Raw genomic sequence first — 26,274 nt, 5'->3', positions numbered from 1 at the left:
TCCAAGGAAAGGACAACTGGTTAAAGGTGCAACATGCACAGATTGAGAAGACAGAGGAAAAGGTCTTCAGACCTACAGTTTGCTTATGGAGGATCCAACATCAATTTACAAAAGGTTTTAATTCTCTAAGCATTAGGATGCAATGATGTTAAACATTACATAACACTAGGCCATTACTCAGCCACAAAAATATGCAAGTTTAATAAATTTCTACTAGATTTTCCTGTAATCGCTTTAAAAATAAGTCTGAGTTAATCAACAGCATTCTTTCTCTGTACGCATTAAAATGCTTCCATTGTCTATATTAAAACTGCTGGAGTTTCCCTTCCACTACCTACAAACTTCATGAAAATAATACAAAATTATAGTGGTTGCTTTTTGTTTCTGAATTTGAGAGACATCATGTGGCCATTACAGTCATTACAACTCTATCTCCTTAACTTATGACCATCAGCATGAGATTCCTTCAAAAACAACCCTCACCCCCGAAAGCACAGAACGTGTAACTGCAGCACTTTTCACTTCCAGGATTTCCAATACTAGCAAAATACAAGGACAGCTTAACGCTGAAGCTTCAGCGTTCTCTCTAGAAATATCACATGCATTTTCATATGTATTTTGCCCATTCTAGCATCACAGGATTGGTACAATTTTAATTTAGGCAGTTTCATTTTTTATCCCTGTTTTCAAATGACTGTAACTTTCTAAGCAGATTAATTATTGGGCTGGTATGTTTCCATGTTTATTCCTTACATTGCGGGAACTATTTTGGAAGTAGCTGGCTAAAATGCCGTTTGGCCAGTTTCAAATGAGGAAAACAAACAAAATAAATAACTCCCTTTCCATCATCTTATAGTTCCAAGAATACTTGAGCTTTGCACCACTGTTTCATTGTTCAAAAGTTCAAGCTTAACAAGGACAGAGTGCTTAGTAAGAAGCATCTCTTACTAAAAGTAGAAAAATACAGGTTTAGTGTCAAATGACTGAAAATAGAATAATGTTCATATAGGTGATAGCATTTTCCTTAATGACTTTGTTCACACTGCATTTCCATGTATTTAAGTGCACAGCTAGGGTATTTTAATCAGATACTTGAATATTTGATTACTTGGAGAACAAATGTATGAACCTATTACATTCAATGTAATTTTGAAGTAATACAATAAACCTTTAACTATATGATTATGTCAGTGTTCGTGTTGTGAATTTCAATACATAGAGACATTAAAGGACTATGATTGAGCACTGAAATAACCCAAAGCCAGAAAATTCAATGCTTTTGTTTCTACAGCAACCATAACTAGACCACTTTGCACGAACAGTATATGCACCTGCCTTAACAGAATATACAGTGAAAAACACTCCATCAATGCAAGAGTTAGTTGCTATGGGAACAGCAACAATTGTGTTAAATTTTCATTTGGAATGTTTAACGTTTCGCATTAAAGCATCCTACCTGATGAACCATTACTATTAGTGTGTGCAAATAACATTTATCCAGAACTGTTAATGCAGTAATTTTTTTCACCAGTGTCAAGAGCCTGAAGGCCACCAGGTAGCACTGTAAATGGACACAAGTCAACTATGTGGGACATGGTTTGAACTTGTGCACAAGGACATTTGTTGCCATTGCGAAGGCCCTACTGCTATACATTTGAGGCAGTGACACTGTCCAGTTAAAAAAAATAAAAAAAAATAAGAAAAAAAATGGTTGAGAAGTGTCCAATAACAATGTGGCTGGTTAAATCGTGGTTGACTGACTACAGGGTCAGAGATGACGTGGTGATTAGTGCTTGTGTTGACCATTTTTTGTGCAATCCAGTAAGGAAAAGTCAAAGGATTTTGAGAGGGTGGACCATATTGGGTGTCTTGAGCAGAGCTGAGCTAGAGGTGGGTGGAATATGTTTCAGTACACTCGCAGTGTAGGATTATCATGGAGTCTGGCTAGTAAATTTGCTTCAGCATTTGTGTGGAGGAGATGAGGGGGAGCAATGTTACTGAGGACTGGTACTCATTGGGAGTGGAGTGGGGTGCAGTGCAGTGCGTCTGACAAGATGCACTGTAGCATGCAGTTGGGTGTCCACTAATTTGGTTGGGATGAGCAAGTCCATACAGGGGCACAGTATTCTGCAACTGAATAACACAGTGCAAGAGCAGATGACTGAAGCGTGGAGGCATTGGCACCTCAAGCAGAGTCTGAGAGTTTGGGAAGTAGGTTATTCCTTGTTTTAATTTTTAAAGCAATTTTCTGGAAATGTGATTTATAAAAGTTAAAGTCAGGGCAAGAGTGACCCCAAGATAAACTGGGTGGGTTTTGAATTTGAGAGGCTGACTGTTTACTGACCATTTATGCAATAGTTACTGACTAATTTCATATAGATTGTTACAGGGATCTGCATTGGTAATGTCTACAGCTCGTTTGCTCTCAGTCACTGCTGGGGTGAAGTCTACTGTGTCCAGAAAAGTTTACATTATTTAGTTTTCAGTCAAATTTCACAGACAACTTAAGTGCTGCTAGGGAATCTTAATTATTCTTAAGTGGCATTGCTTTCTTTAGTGTCTTGAGCATCAGGATTGCATGTACATTTGCTAGGTGTCAATGTTTAGGAACAGAAAAAGAAAAAAAGAAAGAATGAGACAGGAACCAGTAGGATAGGCCTTGGAGATCTGAATTTGAAACAAAATATTTGAGAGTGAAAATTCTAGCAAAGCAAATCCACTTCCTTTAGTGCAGGATTTGCAAAACATTTTATTATACAACCAAGAAATGGCAGTCGGGCACAGCTGGTCTGCAGACCACTGTAAAGACCCACTCATCCAGGAGCTTTGAAATATGCCAGGTTACTATACTACTTCAAAAGAAATTTTGTTTTTGCCCTGGTCCAAGCAAGGTTCTTTACCATCTCTCAAATTTTTACCATGCAAATTTAAGCACCAAAATCCACGGGACTAGTCTCTCATAAATTGACTACAGCTACATTCTTTCCCCTACCTGTCTCACCTATTGGGTACCTCCATTTACATTTTAACTGACTGGTTTTCTTGCATACGTACTAGCCTCAGGCTGCTTTACTACGCCATCCAGGAAGAGCATTAGACCAACTGCAGATGCTTCCTCTGCCTGATGAAGGGTACCTTGTACCTAAAAAGCTTGTAAAGAAGAATTTTTCCAACTATTTGATTTGGTCTTATAAAAGATATTGGATTTACCCAAAGAACCTTGTCTGCCTTTGTCCTTAGACCAACATGGCTGCAACCTGCACCCCTGAAGTCAAGTCAGGAATTCCAGCTCTTGGCTGGATCAGGCCATAGAATCATGTGGCGAAGTGACTGGACTAGGATACAGGACAGCCTGTAGCCGACTGTGATGGGAATGTACAACTTGTCTGTAATTTTAGGGAACTATTTGATCTACACCTCCATTTTAGAGACAGATAATAGGAGAATTGTTCTTTATTCTGACCTTTGCCTGTTTAGATTGGAGAAGAGGCAACACCCCCCCCCAATCTTACATTTAGATTGGAGAAGAGGCAACACCCCCCCCAATCTTATAATCAGCACAGATGGGCAGGGCCGCTGCAAAACGCCTGCAAAATCAGCTCTGCATGCTGTGAGTGAACATTTTTCATGGAACCAAAACCCTCTCACCACGATTTAGGTAGGTCTCTCCCTCTCCCTATATATATAGCCAAAGTTAAGAAGATAACTCCAGAGTCTGTTCTTGACCTCTGCCCCCACCACCACCCTATGTGGTCTGTTTCTCTAGGGGTTAACTTCCTTAAAAAAAATTGAAGACCCTCTCTGAAAAAAAGACCTGTGTAACATGCTTAGTTACATCTGGAGGAACAGCCAGTGCAGCCCCAAATTACTTACCTCTCTCTTTCACAACATGGTACAAATTCTTAAGACCTTGCTGGCTGGACAAATGAAACCTCCTTTCTCAAATCTAATCCTGTCACAGTCCTCCATGCCTTCGGGGTCTCTTCCCTTTTTCAAGGAATTGTGAAGTTTAGCTGACAGAAAAGCCTGGTGGAGATGCTCTGTTCTCACTTGCTGTTAAGTTTTTAATATTCTCTCTCCAACATTTGTATTGAATAAATTACTTTGAAGAAAAAATTCCAAAGCAAAGTCCTTAAAATATACTAAAACAGCCTCCAAAATACATCTCCCAGCCCCTGCCAACTGGAGGCAAGTGGCTCAATTCCAAAATCAGACTTAGGAGTGACTTGGATAGCAAGTAATGCACGGCTTTAGACAAGACCCACCTAAAATGTAAGAGAAGTCACTAAACTCCAGGACTCAAATCATGTTGTCACAGAACCACTTACTGGCTGCTGGATGCATACCTCATGAGATGCCCAGGCCTGCCATTATGAATCGTAACACGCTGACCACTGACTCTTCAAAGAAACAAGGGTTGTTTTTTTTTTTAAATGATCTAAGTAAATAACTTGATCTTGATTGTGCAAACTCGAAGCCACACAAGCCCCATAGCCCACACAGAACCCCTCAAAGTATGCGTAATTCAGACCTGTATTCTTGAATTAAGCCTTTCTTAGTACAATCTTTGACTGAACTATATTTTGCGATACTTTCAGTGAACTAAAGAATCATAATGCTTCTGAACTATAGGATTGGGAATGAAAGTATATCTCTTCTTTATGATCAATAAATAAGACATTTTGCAACTGAATTTTACATGGTATGTGGGAAGAACGTTGTTAGGAATCTCCTTCTAATGGTAATAAAAAGATCATATGTTGTATTTTAATTCCTCAAATACAGATTAATTCTTAAAGGATCTTTGACTATAGTCTGAGAAGAATAAGTACAAACTTTAAAAAAATATTTAAACTTAAGATACCAGTGCACTTTTTAGAAACACGTATATACTTAACAGGTAAAATAGGAATAAAGTATTGCAGAAGACATTTAATATGAAACCTTTTGGAACGTCCATTGAATACAGATTTACATCAGTAAATGTTATAAATTAGAACAGTGTTTAAAGTGATGACAACAAAGTGCACTCACTCCTGTGTGGAAAACCCCACATCTTATATAGTGACTAATGTAGGAAGGAAGAGGGTAGGTGAATACCCACCTGAGAACTACAACTGCCCTGAAATGTCTTATTGCTATTACAAAATGGAGTTTCCATGGAAAAATCCTACTGAGCAGCATAAGCATGGATACAGCACTGACAGCCAATCACGCTCCAACTTCACTTTAAGCTCTAAAGACATTTCATGGTGCATAATATACATAGAATAAAAAAAAAGTTTGATTTCAGGAATAATTTACTACATTAACAATCATGATTATTCTTTATCATAATAACAATGCTTACGGAAGAGAAAGAGGGGAAGCCTGCTGCCTTTACAGAGTATGGACCACAATATGTAAAGCAAAATATTAAGGATTCTGCGTTTTGAGCTTGGATCAAACCTAAATCGTGTACACTAAAATGAACATCATAGTAAGTACATCTTTGGTGCTTCACTTGGAATGCAACCAGAAGCCGTAATTTATACACATTAAGTAGATAAAGCAGGGCATTGCCCACACAGTTCCCTAAAGAAAAAAAAAATCAACTGAGTTTCATGAAAAGAAAAAAAATAAACCCCAGGAGGTAGACTGGATGGGTGAGGGGCATCTCTTGCTTCCAAGTCACAGACCAAATGCAGCCCAGGGCAGTAACGACAGAATGGAACCATCAGATGGCAGTTTTGTGGCCTACAGGAAATGATTTGGCCAGAGGTCATATACAGTAAGTTTCTACTCTGGGTGCTTAACAAAAAAAAGTCCCACAACTGTCTTCCTTCCTCCCTCCTCTTCAGTAATTTTAGCACAGGCCTAAGATCAGTCGCACTCCATGCCAGTTCTATCTTCTCAGTGACAGAAGCAACACGTCCACAAATAGGTTGAAGCACATTGGAAAGGAGTCGGCAGGGAAAGCCTGAACGGGCACTACCTGTGCTGTCCACTGTCATTGGTGCAGTTAATCAGGCATGTTATTATTAAATTATGGCAAATGATCAGTAGTTATTAGATTTCCACTTCTGGACTTCTAACAGAGTGAATGCTCAGAACCCAAAAGGAAAAGACCATCACTTGTGCAGGTGTAAAGAACACTAGCATTCAAGACCTGTGGCAATTCTCACCAGAACACTGTCATTTATGGAGTCCCTTTGTCCTTCTAATGAAACTGGGCTACACTGTACTGCAGGCACTTGGTCTGAAGTTTCCACTAGCTGATTTTCAGCAAGTCTCATTTAACTCATTTATCTCGAGACAAGACATTAAAAGTTAAGTTCCACTAAGCTGTATTATTTACATTCTGTAGGACAATGGTAGAAATTAAGTAACTGAGTGTTCTGAACAGTAATCCACAGTAATAAGCCAGAAAGAACAGAAGAAGATTAATCTTTAGTCATTTAGCATGAACAGAAAAATGGAAACATTTACCCAGGATATAATACACAAATCAACTACAGTTTTTAATTTGCTTCAGGCTTAAATAATAAATAGGTGGGCAAAATATAATGCAAGACTTACTGAATAAAAGTGAATTTTTAATTCTTATGAGATCTACTTAAAAAACCCAGGAATAATGTTCACAACCGTAAATCCAAACCCTTCACACTTTTCTTCTTAACACAGCAGTGAACTGTAAACCTGCATTTTACTGGTTAACTATTCAATGGTTTTAAATATTAACTCAAGTGTTTCCTCCTTGGCCATTTCAATTTTTAGCACCAAAATTAGCCCCAGAAGAGGTACTGGTACAGCTCAGATGTTGTAGACGAATTGTTTACATATAATACTTTATATATTATACATACATACTGTACATTCACACATCCACACAAACAGGAGGCATATTTAAATGGGTATATTGTGTTTTTCAGTTTGTCATCAAAGACAGAGCAATGGAAATAAAGCAGAAGGGGTAATATTTTACATAGTAGGCAACTTTAATGCTGTAGTGCACTTATAAAAAAAAAAGTCCAACTCTCCCTCCCAGCTCAGCAGCTTGTTTCAATTTTTTTTAATATCATGATTCAGAAGATGCAGAAGTTATTGCCTAAATGTTATTCTATACATTTCCATCGGTGTTCTCAAAAAAACTTGCAATTGATACTCAATTTACAACTTAATTCTTTTTCTTATTACAGCTTTAATTCATTGGCAATTTTGGAAGCAATGTTTTTAAAAGCTATGGATGTTCCCGATATTCGCTTAAAGCGAACTCCATTCAGTGACAGTCTTGGCAGTTTGCACACCTCCATCTCCCATTGTACAAGGTTTTCTGCGTGCCCATCTCCATGGACACAGAAAAGCAAGAAACGCTCTCTTTGTTCATAGTCACAGTTATTGGCATCCAAGACCTTCCGAATCTCCCTCATCATGTCATTAGGATCCATAGAACTGGTGGTTTTCATGCTCCAAGTAAACCGCAGGGAACGGGGCTTAGCTTCCTTGTTTTCATCCTTCTGATCCACAGCTACGTTGCGACTGAAAAATAAAAGATGATTTAATCAGACAGCCAACATCCTCTTTAATCTTGTGCGAATGTAGCAACTGACATATTCAAAGGGCATTTTAGGGGGGGGTTACAGCCTAGAGGCTCCAAGTGTGGGCAGGGCCCCATTGTGCTAGGAACTGTACAAACACACAAGATGACTGTTCCTGCCCTACAACTTACATCCTCAGACAAGGCACAACTAGGTGTAACAAGTGAAAAGAACAGGGATGGGAGGATGAAGCAAATGGATGACTACCTGGCTGAAGAAAAGTTTCCACTTCAATGCAATGAACCTTGCCCCATGTGCTGGCCTATATTTTTGGGCCATGAGGGCTGTGGTGCATGGCACTAGGAATGCTCTAGGAATTTCTGGAACATTAATAAGGTAGCAGTTGTATGTTACAAGTTTAGGTTTAAATGAAGGCCAAAGGAACCTTAACAGCAGCTGCTTATTGACAGAAACTGTTGGAAAGCTGGAGCAGTAGAATCCTTTGGGATCTCTTTTCTCTACTGCAATCCTCAGACCCTGCATTGCAGCAGTCTTCTTTCCAGAGGCTGTAAACACTGGGACACTGAACTAACAAAATGAAGGGTACTAGAGGGTGATTCAATGCACCACCCCTCTTTTGGGACTGAATATGCTACACCAATGTAGTGCTATGATATCTAACAGTTTAAAGACTGTTTAAACATTTTAGACAGCCAAACTTCTTATGTAGTCCTCCTCCTCCAAACACCTGAAGTAGAGCTCTTTTCCTAGGACCATAAATATGCAAGCCAAAAGGCAGTATTACTCTCAAACAAATCTTGTAGTATTTTGGTCCATGTCATGGATTGCTCCAGATGAAGCAAGTAAGATATTTTGCAGCTGCAAGTTACATAACTTCTGAAGTGCCCTTTTCAGACTAAAGTACAGGAAAGTAAGATTTCAGTGATGCAGTAACAACAACAAAAAAATCTCATTGTCATAAGGCTAGAAGGTATAACAGGAAAGGTCACGTTTACTATCAGAATTGATAGTATGAAGCACACAGTCATAGGTCCAAAGGTTGGAAGATTCTCTACCCTCAATAGGGGCAAAAAAGGGGGAAGTGGAAAGGAAAAAAGTTCCAGAAATTTCTAGTTTCACATTCTTTTTCTACTTCAGCTAGGGTCCACATAGCTAAAGAATTGGAACAAATGCACTAAAGCCATTACAGAAAAGTAATTGATAACGTTCAGCTAGATGCATTAGATCTGCTTCTGGATAGACACCTCTCTAAAGATTTTTTTTGCTCCAAAATTATAACAGGGACAAAAGAATTCAAGCAACTATACCAACCATCACAATTAACACCCCCCCCCAACTGTGAAATTCCCTAGCTTAATTCAATTCAAAGCCAGTGGCATGTTCAATTTCATAATTAAAAATATTTAAATGAATACTAAATACCAAATCAAGTCATTCTTACAGGCAGTTGTAGATTAATTTATATTTACAAGAACTAGTGTCTGCTCTTGTGTTGGTAGACAATTGTGAAACAATGTGGAAGCACAATTAGGAAGTTAAGCCAATGTATCATAACAGAAGATGACCTACATCACAATTCCATGTGCTATCAGACAAAACTTGTTCAGGACAAACCCTTAGGTTGACTGGGATAGTTTTAAACTATGCCCTTTAGTCAAGTGGCATCAATAACTAGTTTCTCAGCTTGCTGGAAGTGCATAAAAAAAATTCAGTAAATGAAGTAGAAATTTCTTTTTTTAAAAAAAAATTTCAAATAAAAATGGAGATACATTTTAGTCAAAACAGTTCAATAACTTTTTAAATGTTTTAAAGTTTTATTTTTCTGGTAAAAGCAATTTGGCAAATTTGACAGGAATTCACAGGCTATTTTTGGAGACCCTGACTGCGTTTTTCTTTTTTGGATTAAGAACAAGTTTCAGATTAAAGACACTTAACCCTGTTTCTCTCACAATCTCCAGAAGGGTGAAATATCAGTTTAGCACCCTCCAATGGTTGGCTGTAGAGCACCTTTGCAGTCTCCCTAGAGGCTGCTGTCTGGCCAGATGCAAGATAAAACAATTACAGCTACTAAAATGCAAATAAATGTACAGGGAAAAAATAACATGAAAAATGGTTAGAGCCAAGCCAATCAATGCTTTAATAGCTGCTCTGCAGATAGGGAAACATCATTCTGGTTTATAGTTTCACAGAAATCAGCTAAAAGCCTACTGCTTGGAGCCAGACTGCCACATAATTAAGGGAAAAAAGGTTCAAACTCACCTAAGTAACATTTTAAACAAAAATCATTAACCCTCACCTTGAGCCCTCATATCTCCCGTTCCTCTCATATTCAGTTGGGAGCCTCATTGAAAAGAATGCAGAAGCAAAAGGAAGTGGGAAAGAGAAGACAAATCTTACACTAGCATATACATTTTCTGAACAGCTGCTAAAAGTGATCGGAAATTCTACCATACTTACATACTGTATCATACTAAGCAACAGTAAATGTAATGGGTTTTCTAGATCACAACAATTATAGAATACATTTTGCCCAACCAAATCAAAATGCATTTGGTAGCTTCAAAGTTTATAGAAACTAGGAATTTTTTATTTTTAAACTGAAGACTATATCGATACTTAAATACTCATAAAAAGCTAATACTGAAGTGGGGGCAATGCTGTACTACAGATACAAAATGTTCATTTTAGTTCAGACAACAATGTGCTGGGAGGAAAAGTATATTTGGAAAAAAACCCTATTTAAAACATAATTATAGCAGCAAGCAGAAGTACAGTTCTTAAATAATATATAGATCATAGATGGAAAGTGTAATTAAGACACAATGTTACAGATAAACATTACACTTAAAAACCCTCCAGGCAAACAGAATCAAGAGGAAAAGATCTCCCACGGCTAAACCTTGCTACTTCTCTTCTGCTCACTTCACCTTTACCTACACCTACCTACATAACATTATGTATTATACCCCAGGGAACCTGACAACATTCATTCTGCCCCAGGAAGGCCGGTGTCACTATCTCCCCCCATCAGACCACAAAGTAATGACAGTAGATGAGGATTAGCCAGGTAAAACAGGTATGTGAAGAAGGAAGGGTAAGGAGGCCAGAAACAAACTTGCGGCAAGGAAGTACGTTTCTGTAAGCGAGGGAGAAGACAAGGTGACTTGAGTGGCTTAACCTCATTTTCTTGATTCTGCAGGTTCAAATCTGCTGTGGTGTGTATGGGGCAACCCCAACCATTTTACAGGAAAGTGTTTTTGTGCATCAAATATACATCTATAAAAGGTCAGTGAGGTAGAGACTGCAAGTACTACATTTGTATTGTCCTTGTGAATAAGGTGCTTTAATGCTCCTGTGAAGGGCCTGGCATAAGAATCTGAATGAAATAGGGAACCAAATCCTTAACTGCTTCTGTAATACAAATAAAACTAATAAAGCAGTGAGAGATTTAAGCAACATAAAAGTAAAGAGAAGATAAGGCATTACAAGTAGACAAGTATTTTTTTTCACTGTTCAAATGCTTAAAAACTCTAATCAGAAGCCTACTGAACCAGGCACTGTACACTGCACCTGGAAACATGGTTCCTGCTCTGAAAGTTATTATCTGATTAAAGATACAACAAGTCAGTTTAACAAGTAACAGTAGAAGGAGATATGGAAGATAAATGAGAAATCAAAAATGGACAAAGCTTTCAAACTAGAATTAGTATAAATATTTAAATATTAAATGTCACGTCAGGATTTTAGTTACAGTTATATTTTATTATCTAGAAGAGATTGAAAATTTGGCTTCAAGAATTTTCCTGGATTACTAAAAATACTATTCTAGACATTAGTAGCACAGCTCCTGGCTACTGTTTTGGTCAGGATTGTTAGACCCAGACTTCATGCAGCGCCCAAAGATCAGGAAGACGATGATCCAATTGCTCATGGATCCTGTTACTCATTAGCCAGAGCAAGCAGGGAGCAAACACCAGCACACATTGCTTGCAACAGCTTTATTCAGAATGGAGACAGCTTCAGGCCAGGTCCCAAAAAACCAGGGACCTGCACTGAACATTAGTTCTTTTCACATTTTATACACTTTGGTTCATGCTCATTAACATTCATTCCACCCATGTCCCCCCTCAGGTTCCACCCATTTGTCCTCCCATCCCAAGCTCTGCCTCTGTTTACTTCATTAGCATGGAATTGCCTATTCATTTCATTTATTTACATGCCTCTCTGCTAAGAGCGCACGCATAAGACTTTGACCTTCGCTTCTTTTGGTCACTCGATGGTTCTCTCATTTCTTGCTGACTCCATCTCCAAAGTCTTGCTTCTGCTTTATCTCCTGACGATAGCTGGTGGGCTGCATCTTGTTCTTCTTACACAATGGGCTCTAACACTACAACCTTGTTAGAAAACTGCTTGCCTAAGCATTTGCAAGGTTAGTCTTAATATATTATCCTGCCTTGTGACCAGCAGCTTTTGCTGAGACACAGAAAAAAGCCTTTATTCAGCTGCAAATCCAGTGCTCCCTAAGATCTAAACAGTGTCACCCTAACAAGGATAACATTTTAAAATATCTCACGGCTATTTAGAATCATGTTGCCTATGTTTTAATAACATGAAACTTGCAATGCAGTAGGAATCCTTTTTGGTTGCTGCCAACATACACCAGTGAATACAAATATGGCTGCTTGAAGTCAGATAGAGAATATAGTCTTTAGCACTATGTTTTATTACCGATTACATTACATTCGCAACAAATCAATGGATGCAAGTTCAGGCCCTTTAAAAGGAGAATAGTTCTACCGCTCTCTTCATCAACATAGTGAATATTAGCAATAGAACCATTTTAAGCTTTGTCACGTATTATTTCATGCCGATCACCTTTCAGTTAGTGAATTCTGGGAGCTGACAAAGGTAGATTAAAATATGGGTCATTTAGTAGCACTGTCAAGTTGATATGCTTCTCTGCTCTGGAAGGGTAACAGAAGACAGAAAAGGGAAAAGATCTATGAAGTCTGTCGTTGTCCCTGCCATTCTCTGTAGGAATACTGCTGGGGAAGAAAAGATCCATTAGCTATAAGGCTGATCAGATACTGAGGTTTCAAAAACAGCTATCCTCTAAAGCAGAGGTTTCCTACCCCTGGGCCACGGTCCAATACCGGGCCGTGAAGGGTGGGCTGGCTGTCAGACTGGAAGTCCAGAAGCGACTGGCATACAGTACGCTGGTCCGCACGGTCCATGGTTACTTCTGGTCCACGGTCCAAAAAGGTTGGGAACCACTGCTCTAAAGAATCATGTGGAAGGCAAGGCAGATGAAGTCAAGTCTGAAGTTATTTCTTAACTCTCAAACAATACACTTTCAAGTACCTGAAGGATGCCAAGGGTTTTGTTTGCTCCTGAGAAGCACAAGGGAACATCTTTGCTTGCTATCACAAGCATTTACAAATCATTTCAGTCCCACAGTCTCTTTAGTCTCTCTCTAGAAATAGGAGTGCAACTAATTACCCTAACAGTAAAAGATCCAAGAAGTTTCAAGATTGATTTGGTCAAAAAGTTCAGATGCTTTCAGGAAGGTAAAAAACTTACTAGTTTTTTCAGACTTTTTTTAGTTATTGAAACTGAAATTGTGTTAAATCTGGACAATTTCTAAATACTGTCTACTCTACAAATTGAGAGCCTAGACTATCTTAGTAAATAAAACACCTTCCCAAAAATTGGAATTAATAAGTACTATTTTATGCAAGATTTTGTAAGTACTTAATCAGGAACAGAGTTAAAAATTAAAACAAACTAGTTAAAAGAAACCATTTAATGGACTCAAAACTGTGCTTTGTGATGTGTAACTTGACATACTTGGTGTAATTTTCAAAGGAGCAAAATCATTCTTCCTATTGATGCTCCTTCCCTGTGACTGTCAAAGCACAGCCACATTCTGTAAAACAGCACAAGGGCTTACACAACTAAGTAAAACAGAATAACCCTCATGATGCTTCCAATTGAAGTTGCAGCTTATGCTATAAGCCTTCATGTCAGAAAGAGCCTCTAAGCTTCCAAAATGTCAACCAATTCTTAGTTTTATAGTAATACAAACTACAGGTTTATAAGAGCAGACTACTGAGAAGGAACGTATTAAAGAAATTAGCTTAACTGACAAAATCTATTATTCTTGGGGTAAATTACCCAAACTTTCCAGACTTCTTTTAAAGTTCACAATGTGATACAATGCCTATATGATCCAATTTGTGTTCTGTCACATGATATACAGAAGGTATTTATCAGCATATATGATATAATCACCCTAATATTGTTTCCACACATTGGTCATGAATCATCCAATGATACACAGAAAGAAAAGGTGTTAAGGAAGTTCCACAGCCTCAGGAAAGGCTGTAAGCAGTTTCAGGGGCGGGAGATGGGTCATTAGAAACAAACTGAGATTAGTTCATTTGAAGGACAACAACCGGCTTTCCAAGGTTACCTTTAATTCATGAAGGTTCTAGTGTATGGCACCTTTTTGACAGATAAAAAGGGTAAGATATGTTTTCCAGTTATGGAAGTGGTAGCTGCACCTAGACAGCTAAAAACCTAATGCCATACAGCAGGCCTGACTTAGAAGGAGGCAAAGACTCTTCTCTCAGATACCGGTGGGAGTCACAAATATACAACTCAGCAGCTCACAGAATCATAGAAAATTAGGGCTGGGACCTCAGGAGGTCACATCTAGTCCAACCCCCTGCTCAAAGGAAGACCATACCAGCCAAGGTTCATCTAGCGGGGCCTTAAAAACTGCCAAGGATGGAGCTTCCACCACCCGACTGGGTAACCTGTTCCAGGGCTTCACCACCCTCCTAGAGAAATTCTCTCTCAATATCCAACCTAAACCTCCCTTGCTGCAACTTGAGTCCATTGCTCCTTGTTCTGTCATCACTGAGAAAAGTCCAGCTCCATCCTCTTTCAAACCCCACTTCAGAGAGTTAAAAGCTGTTCTCAAATCCCCCCTTGGTTTTCTCTTTTGTGGACTAAGTGAGCCCAGTTCCCTCAGTCGCTCCTCAGAAGTCATGTGCCCCAGTCCTGTAACAATTTTCACTGCCCTCTGCTGGCCTCTCTCCAACTTGTCCACTTCCTTTCTATAGTGGGGGACCCAAAACTAGACACAATCTGTATGCTGTGTTAAGAGTTTTTGCCTTTACTCAGCGTCAAGTGTACAAGAATCTTGACATTTAATTTCTTCTCTGAACCACCTTCCCCTATATGGCAGTCCACTTATATTCCTCCTCTCAATTTGCACCCAACTAAACTTTGAACTTCAGTAACAACCAGCATCATATAACCACCCTAAAACGTGCACATTTGAGAAAGCCCTGATCACTAAGGACATTTACACACTTACATTAGTCTGCTCAGACGCGCCAGAAATCCAGCACATCAGAGCAGACTCAAATAATCGAGTCTGTGGAGCATGTGAACCGACGTGCCTGATGCTGCGTCACATGCATTTGTATAAAACAGTGAAATGCACATCAGTGCAAAAAAAAAATGGTGGGGTGTACTTTTGAACTAAAACACCTTTGATGTGTTTTAGTTCAAAAGCATGCTGCCGCCATTTTCTCAGTGCTGATGCGCATTTTGCTGTTTATATAAATGCATGTGCTGTACTGCATCTATGTGAGAAATGCCCTAAGATGAGTCTTAAAAATAAAGAAACCAGTCCAAGTCCAGTATGTAAGGTATACTTCACAGCCTGCTTTCCTGATTGAATATGAACTTTAGCAGCTAGAATAGAATGAACTTTATATAAAATCTCCCACTGGACTAATTAATAATTCCTTGCAATTTTAAGTCATTGTGACTGAAAAATAAGTGAAACTAATGAGTGCAACCATAAAATGTTGATTTGTATTTTCAAAAGCATGTGCAGACAGAAATCTACCTCGTGCAGCGAGGAAAGTCCGTTGGGCCAAAATATTTTTTTGCTACTTACACATTCTTTCAAAAGTTTACACTTGACTGCATCAGCCCAGCGCAGCAATGTATTGTGGCATAGTTTTTTAAATGAACAGTACTAGACAATATAGCTGGATCAAAAAATGAAGAATCATTTCAATTCTTATTTTGAACCCAAAGTCTTTTCAATGTTTTTATTTTTTATCATCAATGCAACTGCACGGGCTTTACTCTTTAACTACATACTTTATTAGGGTGCTTTATTATTAGGGTTTGTCTTTGTGTTGTACAGTATAAAAAGCAACAATTTGCTTCACGTGCTTGACAAATGCTTCCTTTTTCAAAATACCCAATATGCAGTAGCTCATTTTTCCTGCAAACCTCCAAATCTCAAGCAAGATCTATTTTTGATGATTAAATATCTAAACGTATCAATTAATTCAGTGCATGAAGACACTTCAAAAAATTCTTTAATAAAATTAAATAAAAAGAAAAAACCCCCCAACATATATCACTTACCTTCATATGCCTGTGACCTTAAATTTAATTTACATTTTTCAATGTTACTAAATAGCTCATTCTTCAAAACATAAGCATGCTAAGTGTATTAGTATAAAGAATAAAATTATTTTTGATACTAACAACTCTATCAAAGAAAGAAGAATTCACAAGGCATGCTTAGCATCTTGTTATACAGGTGCCACAGATCCTTAAATGTTGTCGTTAGTTAATGAATTTATTTCTATATTTTCCTTTCAAGGAAGAAAAAGTATTTAGTTCTCAGTGGAAAGTTTAGTTTTTAGAAAACCAAGGCTAGAAAGCCAAATCTGAGGTTAATTGCAGAGCGCCACTTTTTTAAATATAAATAAATCCTACCTTTTGATAAACCTGAATGACATGTTTCTAAAAAGAAATTAAGCCAAAACAATAATTAAAAGAAGTTCTGTACAAAGTAAATTGAAAAGCCCATTTAAAAAGTGAAACATGCAATAATGAGATTTCTTATTTAAATGCCCACAGAAATAATGTTTCAAGTTTATTTTGAGGTTAGAAGAATGGGTTTTATTATGGGCAAATTGCTCTCTCTCTTTTTTTTTTTTTAACTTGGGTATAGTTTTCCTCTGAGAAAAATCTGCCAACTACATACCCTGAATTAAAATGTAACTATTGAAAAAAAACACTTTCAACAACCTAACACTGTATGTGCTGATGAAGGGATGCTTTGGATTTATTCTCCTGTTTGAAATGCATAAACTCCATTATTGCAAAATTAGTAACAGTTAACAGTAGTTTACAGCCCCCGAACTAACTAATTTCTTCATAAACAATTTAGCCAGTTGGTGCCAAGAACTGGGTTAAAGATGCATTAATATTTAATGGAAAAACTTGGAGAATTGCCTTCTCCAGAACATAAGTAATTTATGGATGTAAAAGGAGTACTCCCTATAAAAGAACTGAAGTCAAATATCACGTAAGAAAAAAAGAAACTTGTGTATCAAGTGCTTGGGACAGGAGCTGTCCACCTTCCTATGAGTCTGTACAGCATCTAGCACAATCAGGCCCTGATCTTAAGTGGGATCTGTGCGATACAAGCTGAACATGTAACCTGTAACATGACATAGTGAACTGCTTCATATGTGCGTATTATAAAATAATCCATAGATAATTAAAATCTTATTTACTGTCAAAAGTATTTTAAAGGGGGTCTTAAAAAGCTTCTTATGCTGCAAGGTGAAACACAGAGCTCATGGCAATATAAACTTGATTATAGGATAAATAATTGAGCATGCCAGATGATGTTCCAAGCACAGAGCTTACAGCTGGCATATTCCTAACACACAATTAAGTCCACATCAAGAATGCTATATGGCAATATTAAGGAAAGACCTTATCAAACAAGCAGGAGTAGAGAAAGAGAAAAAGATGCTCCCAAAGGATTTAGTGTCTGACTAGATATAAAGCTTACAAAAGATTTCTAGGTAAAAAAGTTAGACACAAACACAGACTTATTGTCAAGAACTCCACATTCATTTGTCGATACCTTAAATTGAAGAGGGGAAATTAAGTTACAGCCCTTTAAGAGGTGGGGAAAGTTACCTTTACCATTATGCTGCTGAATCTAATTTAAGTAAGCAAAGCTACTTCAGGGGTAAATTACTGCAGTGTAACAGGACACACTGCTTACAGTTTGGCTTCCTTTGCCACAAGCTAGGACAAGCCATATTAAACAGATGAGACCAGCTGACATGAGCTCCGTCCTCCCTCCCTTTACATGATATAAATTAATTGTTCATGTGTATGCCCTTTACATCTCTAAAGTTATTTGTTAAAATAATATGCAGCAGAAATTCAACTAGGAGCAAAGGCTAAATAAAAAACTTACCGTATGCTGGACTGTGAGCACTGAATCTTTCAATTGCAACATTTTTTAAGAAAGTAAATTCCCCAAACCAGTATCACTTGTCAGTTAAGTGGAAATATCAGGTTAACTTAGCAAATAGAGCTTTGAAGGATGGAAACTATGACTGAGAGACAGTACATTTATGGTTACAAAAAAACATCACTCAGTAGTTAGTGATGCTTGTGTGGTATACACCTATAGTACAAAATGAGCAGGCAAAGCTTGAAGTGGAGTAGTTTAAGGAGAGAATGGGAAGACAAAAGCTAGTACCCAGAGCCTCACTCCTTTGATGAGAAGCTCAAGGTGAGCATTCAAGTACACATAGCGGTATATGAACTGTAGGCCATTTTAAATAACTATATAGGGCAAGCATTTTTTAAAAAATAAGCCCTGTAGGAACTGAAGAAACTTAAGGTCCTAGGGGTAACTTCAAGCAAAGCTTTCTGTCCAGGTAAAAGTCCTCTGCTTAAGCTCTGTGGAGAGGCTACACTTCTTGAGGCTTAAGAACTGGGTTATGCCTATATTGTGCCCCCAAAGAAGGAATAAAATAATTAAGGCATAAAACTTCTGCCTAAGCCCAGCTTCTAGGGTAGACCGATTTTGAGAACTGTGGCAAGCTTTATAGTTCGTTATCCTTAATCCATTATTAAAATTTTAGCCAATCAAATCTCTCCCAGTGACAGATGACACTTATGATAGGCAGTCCCATCACAGTTAAACTGGCAGGCATGAACAAGTCTTTGCAGGATCAGATGTAAAGGATATACATTAAAAAACAAAACAACACCACCATACTGATCGTGTTTTCTAGAAGACGAACTACTCCAGCTTTCACACCATGCGGTAGTAATGAAACCAATTTGACTTGGTAACTTTAAACTGTAAGAACAGCTTTCAAATAACTACAAAAACTGAATAAGATCCCAAATCTAATACACCTATCATTTCAAGATGCAGAAAGAATTTTGATCAATGGAAAACAAGAACAGAAAGTGATCAGTGGAAAACAAAAATTCTACAAGTTTGTTTGTTTTTTTAAATAAAAATCTTACCTTCTTGTGAGCTTTGAAGTTAATTTACTAAATAGATTAGTGGAGCCCCTGGTTCGAGTCTGTGAAAGTGGTGTTGCTTCATGTGATAGACTGGGCGAGGCAGGTGGTCCATTATAAGTAGCAGTGCGTCGTTCTCTGAGCTGGCCATGGAAAGTGCTTCGACTGGCAGTTCCTCTGGGGAAACGAATGCGATCAGGTGTAGTTGCGCTGCTGATGCTGTGAGTTGAAGCAACTGGAGTTCTTTGATCAGGAATAGTGCTACAGTGGAAAACAAGAACATACTATTATAGTTCCAAACCATCATTTACAGAAACCCAAAGCTTTGTAAGGAATGAGATGCTGTAAATTCTATAGTACTTTTTAATTAAAGACATATTTATATAGGCCAAAATAGAAAACCAAAATTACAGCACATTACAAAAATAAAATATTTTACAAAAAGTTTAAGAGTAAAAAGACTGCTTAAAACAGAAACCGGTGCATGTAGAAAAAATATTAACATTGAGCAAACTAGTGGAAACCTGGAAGAAATTTTGCAAGCAGATTTTCACTGACAAGGCTGACAGCAAGAATGGATAAAGCAAAAGCTTCCTTGTAGGCAGGGGAAAAAAGCCACCCAATTATCTCCTGCATTATCCCTGTGCCTGTGAAGAAGCTCATTACATTTGAACATTTTGTAAAATCTCTATATAAAAGGTAGTCTACTAAAAAAAAACGGATATCCCCAAGCATATATAACAACTAGAACAGACTCTCTTCCCCTCCTCAAAGGTTTGATAACAGAGGGATTTATCATATTTCTAACAGTAAGAAAAAGTTATTTTAATATGGCAGGAATATATATCACAGACAACCTGGAGACACCACAAGACAAGTGTGAACAAAACTAAAAAAACATGGGAAAACACCCTGTAGGCAATATATACTAACAGTCTAGGACTAAAATTCCACAGCACAAAGTTAAGAAGCAGTGGGTACAAGTTAGTTTCACAATGATTTTTGTTTCTTACGCAGGCCTGAAGTTATCTGCGCCATTGTCTATTGGAGGTAACATCATCTTCGTGTGCACAGAGGCTGACATGGACATCGACTTCTGATGTCGCAGCCGAATACTGGAGAAGGCTGTGGTACAAACTGAAGCAGGGCTAGCTGCATAAGCGAACATTTCTGTCAGGCTGTGAGGGGGTTTGGGTTCAGGCAGAGGCAGAAAGAACAGCATGGACCAATGACAAAATGCAAACTATTGCAAGGTGAAAAGCAAACACTTTTCCTTCCAAAAAATATCTGATGTGTCAAAGAATATAAGCTTTTCCACTGCTTACATAGGAAATACAGCGCCTAGGTAGCTTAACTTCTTCAAAACTGCCTTTACTGTGGCTTATTGCCATTTACCATCTGCAAAGTGGCTATTTAGGTGTCGTGATAGCATTAGCTTGTGGGCCCATCCTCTTGACTGTGCACACATACAGGAAATTTGGGTCCTATATAGAAATACTTTTTAAATATTAACATTGGGCATATTTTGCTAATGATAATAACCTCCTAGTTACACAGCAAAGTTGCTGCTATAAAGTATTCATATTCTGAAAGAAGGAAAAAAAAAAAAAAAAAAAAAAAAAAAAAAATCACTCCTTAAATGAACCTCAACCTTTATAACAGGTTGAGGACCTCACAGACGTGGCAGGCTTTGAAGGTTTAGATGTTTAACTAGCCTGGAGTAGCACACTAATTACAAATTAACAGATTATCCTAATGATCAATTTGTATTGCTACAGAGGCTGGAGTGGTGTACAGATAAAAGAAAGGCTGAAGACTGCTGGAAAAGCAGCTCAATTATCGCTACAGAAAAACGGAGGGGACTGTTGAAGCATCTCTTGTATTGCCTGACAGTGATTCCCCAGGTTAACGCTCCTGCTCTGAAGGAAGGTGTAGTGAGTCGTCTTAAGCAAAAAGGATATCTGGCTGGCTGACACGTGGTCCTTTACAGGTTATACTTAGGATTAAAAAAAAAAAATATATATATATATATAAAATTTACGTCTAAGTAGTTAACACTTGGAGCCTACTGGAGTTCTAAACCTGATGTTCTGCATCAAGAGTATTACACATTATGCTCAGGAAACTTTTGTGACTACAGATATTGGAGACCCAAGATCTGATGTTTGCCATTCAAGTAAGTCCGAAATCCACAACGGCAAGGGATGTTGGTTCAAGTCAGTATCAGATAGCTACTTGCTGTCGGCACTGATTATTCTTTAGAATGCTTTGAAAAAAGTTTCAGAGCCAAAAATGTCAAACATGACATTAACGGAATTGTTTTTCAAAATAGTGTCATTAAGAAACCAAACAAAAAGCAAACCATACCTAGCAAATCTGATGCATTATTCTATCCAATCTGATGCGTTATTCTGTATTTGTTTCCCCAGATAAGCAAGTAACTACTCATAATCACTTGTGAATGTTTTTGTATTTCTCTGTAACAAGAAGTGCAACCTTTTGTCTTGCATTAAAAGGCAATATGAGCAAATTAAGAAACTGCAATTGGATGAACAGAAAGCAAATCAACACCTGAAGGCATAAATAAACCTAAAAAAACCCCCATCTGCTAAAGTTTCAAACTTCTGTGGCTTGAATTTTTCCCTGTTCGTTACACAAGAAGTTGTAATAGTTTTCTTTTTTAAAGAATCATTTTGGTTCTAAGTTCTGCCTACTTCTAGAGGCACTGAGACTTCTGTGGAAGTTGGGTCATATATCTGCTGCAAAACAGATCCTTAGCATTTGAACTTTTCCCTAACCAGACTCTTCTCTACCCCATCTTCCTTGCGTTACCTTTCCAGGGGCACAGCCATGCTTGGGTGAAGTGCATCTAATGCGCACACATTAATAAAACTAAGAATAAAAGAGATGCCCACACTAGGTCACACCAGATGCCCATCTAGTGCAACATTTTAGATTTCACTCTACCACAGAGCAGAGGGTAAGGAGATATCCAAATCTGAGCCTGCTTTATTAACAATGGAAATGATCAGCTCTGATGTCAGATCTTTGGTCATTCTGGTTTCAACAAAAGTTAGGGCCCACCCAAAATTTCCATTTCTACTTACAGCAGTGTACCCTGTCATTGTGTTACTAGGATTACTCTCTTGATCTTTAAAAAGCCTGCTGCACATTTCACAGCAATGAAGAAATACTCTAAACAATGTGGGTTTGCAACGGTTTTTTTTTTTTTTTTTTAAAGAAAGAGTTACCACTCTTTACTACCACTCTGTTACTATGCAAACCTATACCAAAAATATATATATATATATATATATATATATATATATACACACTTCTGTACCTTATATGCCAGCTCCATAAAACATGTCCCCAGAAAGAAAAAAAACCTGTAAAGCAAGCTGGGATGTCATGCAGGATCGGAGACAAGAGTGGCTCTTTGGAAAGGAACTGCATTTGGGACTTATACTAATTGATCATTTTCACTTACAATGTGAGGTAAAGGCTCTGTCTGATATGTTTAGGGATCCTAGTTGTGTCAGAGCTCAGCATGTAAAAAAGTACCTGAGTGTGGAATATAGAGTACATAGGGATAAACGTCTACATTAAATAAAAATCTAATTCTAACGAAACCCTGGAAATACAAGTGAAAACGTGGGTTGTAGTTCAGACTGCTTCATTCAGAGTAAGACACTCCAGGTTTCCTGTGTTCTTTTGCTGACTTGAAAAATAAACAGCAGCACTAGAATGACTAAATGAGCTTTAAAAAAAAAAAAAAAAAAAAAAAAAAAAAAAAAAAAAAAAAAAAAAAAAACACGTTTACCCTAAAAGGTTTATTAATACCATACCTACTTGAGTCAGAAAAGTCAATGCCCATGTATAACAACTGAGTATACACAGATCATACTCTTTAGACCTAGGCAGTAACAGGCTCTGCCAAGCTAATATACAGTAAAATCCATGTTAACCCGCATTTTACTAACCAGAATACTCTATTAACTGGAATTCCCAATATCCCCCAATACAAATCCTCGCTTTAGCAACCAGTCTTTGCCAACTCTATCTGGCATGCGCATCAAGTATTTATGCTGTTTACAGAAAAGGAGGGGAAAGGGATCTGCATGGGGCAGGCTGGGCTGCTCTTGTGGGCTGGGGCCAGGGCAGCGCCAGGCTCTTCCTGGCGGGGGAGGCCGTGCTGTGCTCCTGACTTCCTTGATAGGTATAATTCTGAGATAACCAGAATTTTTAGATAACCAGCACACCCCTTACCTCACTCATGCTGGATAACAAAGCTTTTACTGTACTTTGCTGAATGCATAGTTTAATTAAGTTCCATGCATCACTAAGCATTGGTATTTTTAATGAACATTGATTATTTTTACTAATTACCAAGGTACTTGCATTTATGAAAGCTCATAATTAAATTATACCAAGCATTTCCTTCACAAAAGTGAGTCCAAATCTTTTAAGCAAAAGTTAAATGTGTAGTAAAATGGATGTGAATTTTTTTTATACCAAGTAGAGATGAAAAAACATGTTCAGCAAGTTTAAAGATTGGAATAAATTAAATTCAGTGTCGGTACCTTCATTCCACTAACACCTGTAGGAAGTAGGACTGTTCAGTACTTCTGAAAGTGAAGTTACAGAAAACAGTGACCATGAAAGCCAACTGGCCAATAAATTGGTTTTTTTATTGCTATATATTTTAAAAGCACTGAATTTGGACTCCTAAATAAAACATGACTAACAAGTCTCCTGAAGTACAGGATCATACAATGAAAAGAAAGACCAGAAGACAAAAACCCAATCAGTTATTAGCAATATAGAATGCAGTTGCTCCTAGAAGGCCAGTGAGGATAGATGGGACTGGAATGTCAAATGTCAAGAATAAAGTGCAGCGACCCCAGTGAGGGGTGGCCAGCCCAGGCTGAGGCGGCAGAGGCCTGGGCAGCCCTCCACAAGGCCATGTCAACTCGGAGGTCTGGAAGAGGACCAATCCGGCGGGCCAGGCTGGGCAACAGTTCCAGGATGAGGCAAAGCTGCCTTTAATTTACAGACTGAATGAAGAAAAAAATTGTAACCAACTAATTGAGCAAATGAATACTCTGTTTGAAACTGTTCCCCTACTGGAACAATTTCAGTTGTGTGCAGCCTCGTCTTCAAAAATAAGATTTAAAGAAAAAATGTCAGGGTATCCTAATTTAAAGGAAAGGGATGGGGAAAAACAACTTTATTCAAAGACTGGATAACTTTAATGAGGACTAATCAATGAAGGATGAGACACAAAAACACTAAAAACCTCAAGAGACATCACTATTAAACAGAGATGTAATTCAGAGTCTAGTCAAGTACAGGTCCCACTTGATTAGACTGAAGGTTCAGATATGACTTAATTCATTATATCTGATTCTTTTCCCAATCTCTTCTCAGTTTACTAAAGGGCTAATGGAAGGAAAGGGAACACAGGTCTGATTCCTTATTCCATTGCTCCAGTGGTTAAGTAGAGGGTCATGTTGATCCTTCATTCAACAGTAGGACTCTCATCCCTCCTCCTCTACAAGCCGGAGAAGAATTAAAAGAGAAGACAAAACTTGCCACCCCCTCTGAAGTCAAATCCACTCAGCAGCTCCACTATAAGGCTGGATAGGAGGCATCCTTATTTCGGGTTTAATCAAAGACCCCAAAGAGAGAGAACAATGGAAAGAAAATGATGTAAAGGGGGAAAAAAAAAAAGTAATCCCAGAATGATTAAGCAATGATTTGTAGCAGCAGTTATTTGGGTGTCTTCCAGAAAGCAGGCAAAATAGCTAGCACAATCTATTTGATTGGCAATCCCAAACCCTCTCCATTTGAACTCCTCTTGAAGCTTGGCTTTTACCCAATCTAAACAGGTCCCTGTTTGCATGTGAAATGCCATACTCTTGCTTAAAGATAAGTGTTGCTTTTTTGGCAATCCCATTTGTTTAACAATTTGACAATCCTGCTATGCTCCTTTTCAGTAGCAGCAATCTAATTCACTGGGTAGGTTTTATATGAAACTGGTTGTGGTTATAACTCACTTCAATTCCAGGACAAAGAAACAGTTAACTCCCCACCTATCAGGGATGAGTAAAAGCCTGGACAAGACTGTGAAGGGAGGCTTAAAATGGATTCTTGACTAATAATCTAAACAGTAAGGAATTCTCCACAAGGTATTCCCCACAGGTCCTATTTGATAAACTACCTCTCTAGTTCTGGGGTTACTCCCAGATGCATGGATTTTTGTCTGACTTGTATCACTGGCACAGAGGTAGAAGGATTATCTTGTGCTTTGGGTGTTAACTTTAGTCTTGAGAGAGCCATGTTCAATTTCCTGCTCCACTCTCTACATGACCTTGGGAAAGTCATAAATCCTCTGCACCTCATTTCCCCATCTGCAAAATATAGATACAATACTTCACTATCTCAGAGGGTAAATATATTAAAAGACTGTGAAGCGATTAGCACTATAGGAGAAAGGATAATGGTGTACCTGGGCCTGCAAGCCCAACAGAACAGGGCACAGGCCTAGCCTGTACATGGACAGACAAGAAAGGTTTTTGGGGGGTTTGTGTTTTTTTTCTTTTAAATGGTGCTTCAGTATCACAGTGCAGACTGCCAACTGGGGGGTGGGGGTGTGTGTGTGTGTGTGTGTGTGTGTGTGTGTGTGTGCGTGTGTGCATGTGCATGCATAGAGAGCATCTTAGTCTTCACGTAGGTTTGTACTGGAGGCTGAACAAAAACCCCTCATGGCTTCTCTCTGCTCTTCAACAAACGAAAAAAAGCTCTTGCCAAAAGGGAACCTTCCTTGCCTTGTTCAAGCATCCAGAGGAACGGATGACAGAAGTTTCACCTCACCTACAACAGCTATCAAACTTTGGAACTCAGTTCACAGCTCATATGTTAAAGCCTAGAAATTCTGGGAATCTAACCAAAAGGCTTCCAGTCCACATCATAGAAATAAGTATTTGCAAGTATCCAGGAACTGAGAATTTGTACTTACCTTGGGTAAAAAGGCACAATGATACTGCTTTGCTTTGAATGATGTAACATTTTTCTGAAACATGGAAAACAAGGAAGGTAGTAAAATTTCATACCTGTTCTCCTTGCCATTTTGGATTACTGAATGTCTATCAGCAGTGGTTCTTTCGCTACAAACATACGTATTACGCCGTGTCATTGCTCCAGGTGCAGTATTATTCTACAAAAGGAAGATATGGGGTATGTTAATTTTCACAAGAAGTTAAAAACTTTTGACAAAAATTAATCTGTTGTTGAAGACCTCATTTCACTTACTTCTACTTAAGACGACTTGGTCTACGGCTTGCAA

At 38.2% G+C, this 26,274-nt stretch overlaps 1 protein-coding gene across 11 annotated transcripts in view; it reads right to left on the bottom strand.

Annotated features, from left to right (window-relative positions):
- Window positions 1–4,830: 4,830 nt before the first annotated feature.
- Window positions 4,831–26,274, bottom strand: part of MARK3 (microtubule affinity regulating kinase 3) — a 77,418-nt gene continuing 55,974 nt past the window's right edge. The window contains exons 14-19 of one of the 11 annotated variants that reach the window (XR_003092682.1): window positions 26,042–26,145; window positions 18,930–19,187; window positions 16,353–16,379; window positions 12,414–12,583; window positions 9,835–9,879; window positions 7,442–7,518 (exon numbers count right to left, since the gene is read on the bottom strand). Coding sequence is in view for 10 of the 11 variants with exons in the window: in XM_025197186.1 (XP_025052971.1) it covers window positions 7,173–7,518; window positions 9,835–9,879; window positions 16,353–16,379; window positions 18,930–19,187; window positions 26,042–26,145 (780 nt within the window). In the remaining variant the exon portion in view is untranslated. The other 10 variants (XM_025197186.1, XM_014517088.2, XM_025197185.1 and 7 more) reach the window with 10 other exon arrangements.

The sequence above is a fragment of the Alligator sinensis genome, unplaced genomic scaffold (assembly GCF_000455745.1).
Source record: "Alligator sinensis unplaced genomic scaffold, ASM45574v1 scaffold85_1, whole genome shotgun sequence".
Lineage (NCBI taxonomy): Eukaryota > Metazoa > Chordata > Crocodylia > Alligatoridae > Alligator > Alligator sinensis.
This window is presented reverse-complemented; position numbering and strand designations above follow the sequence as displayed.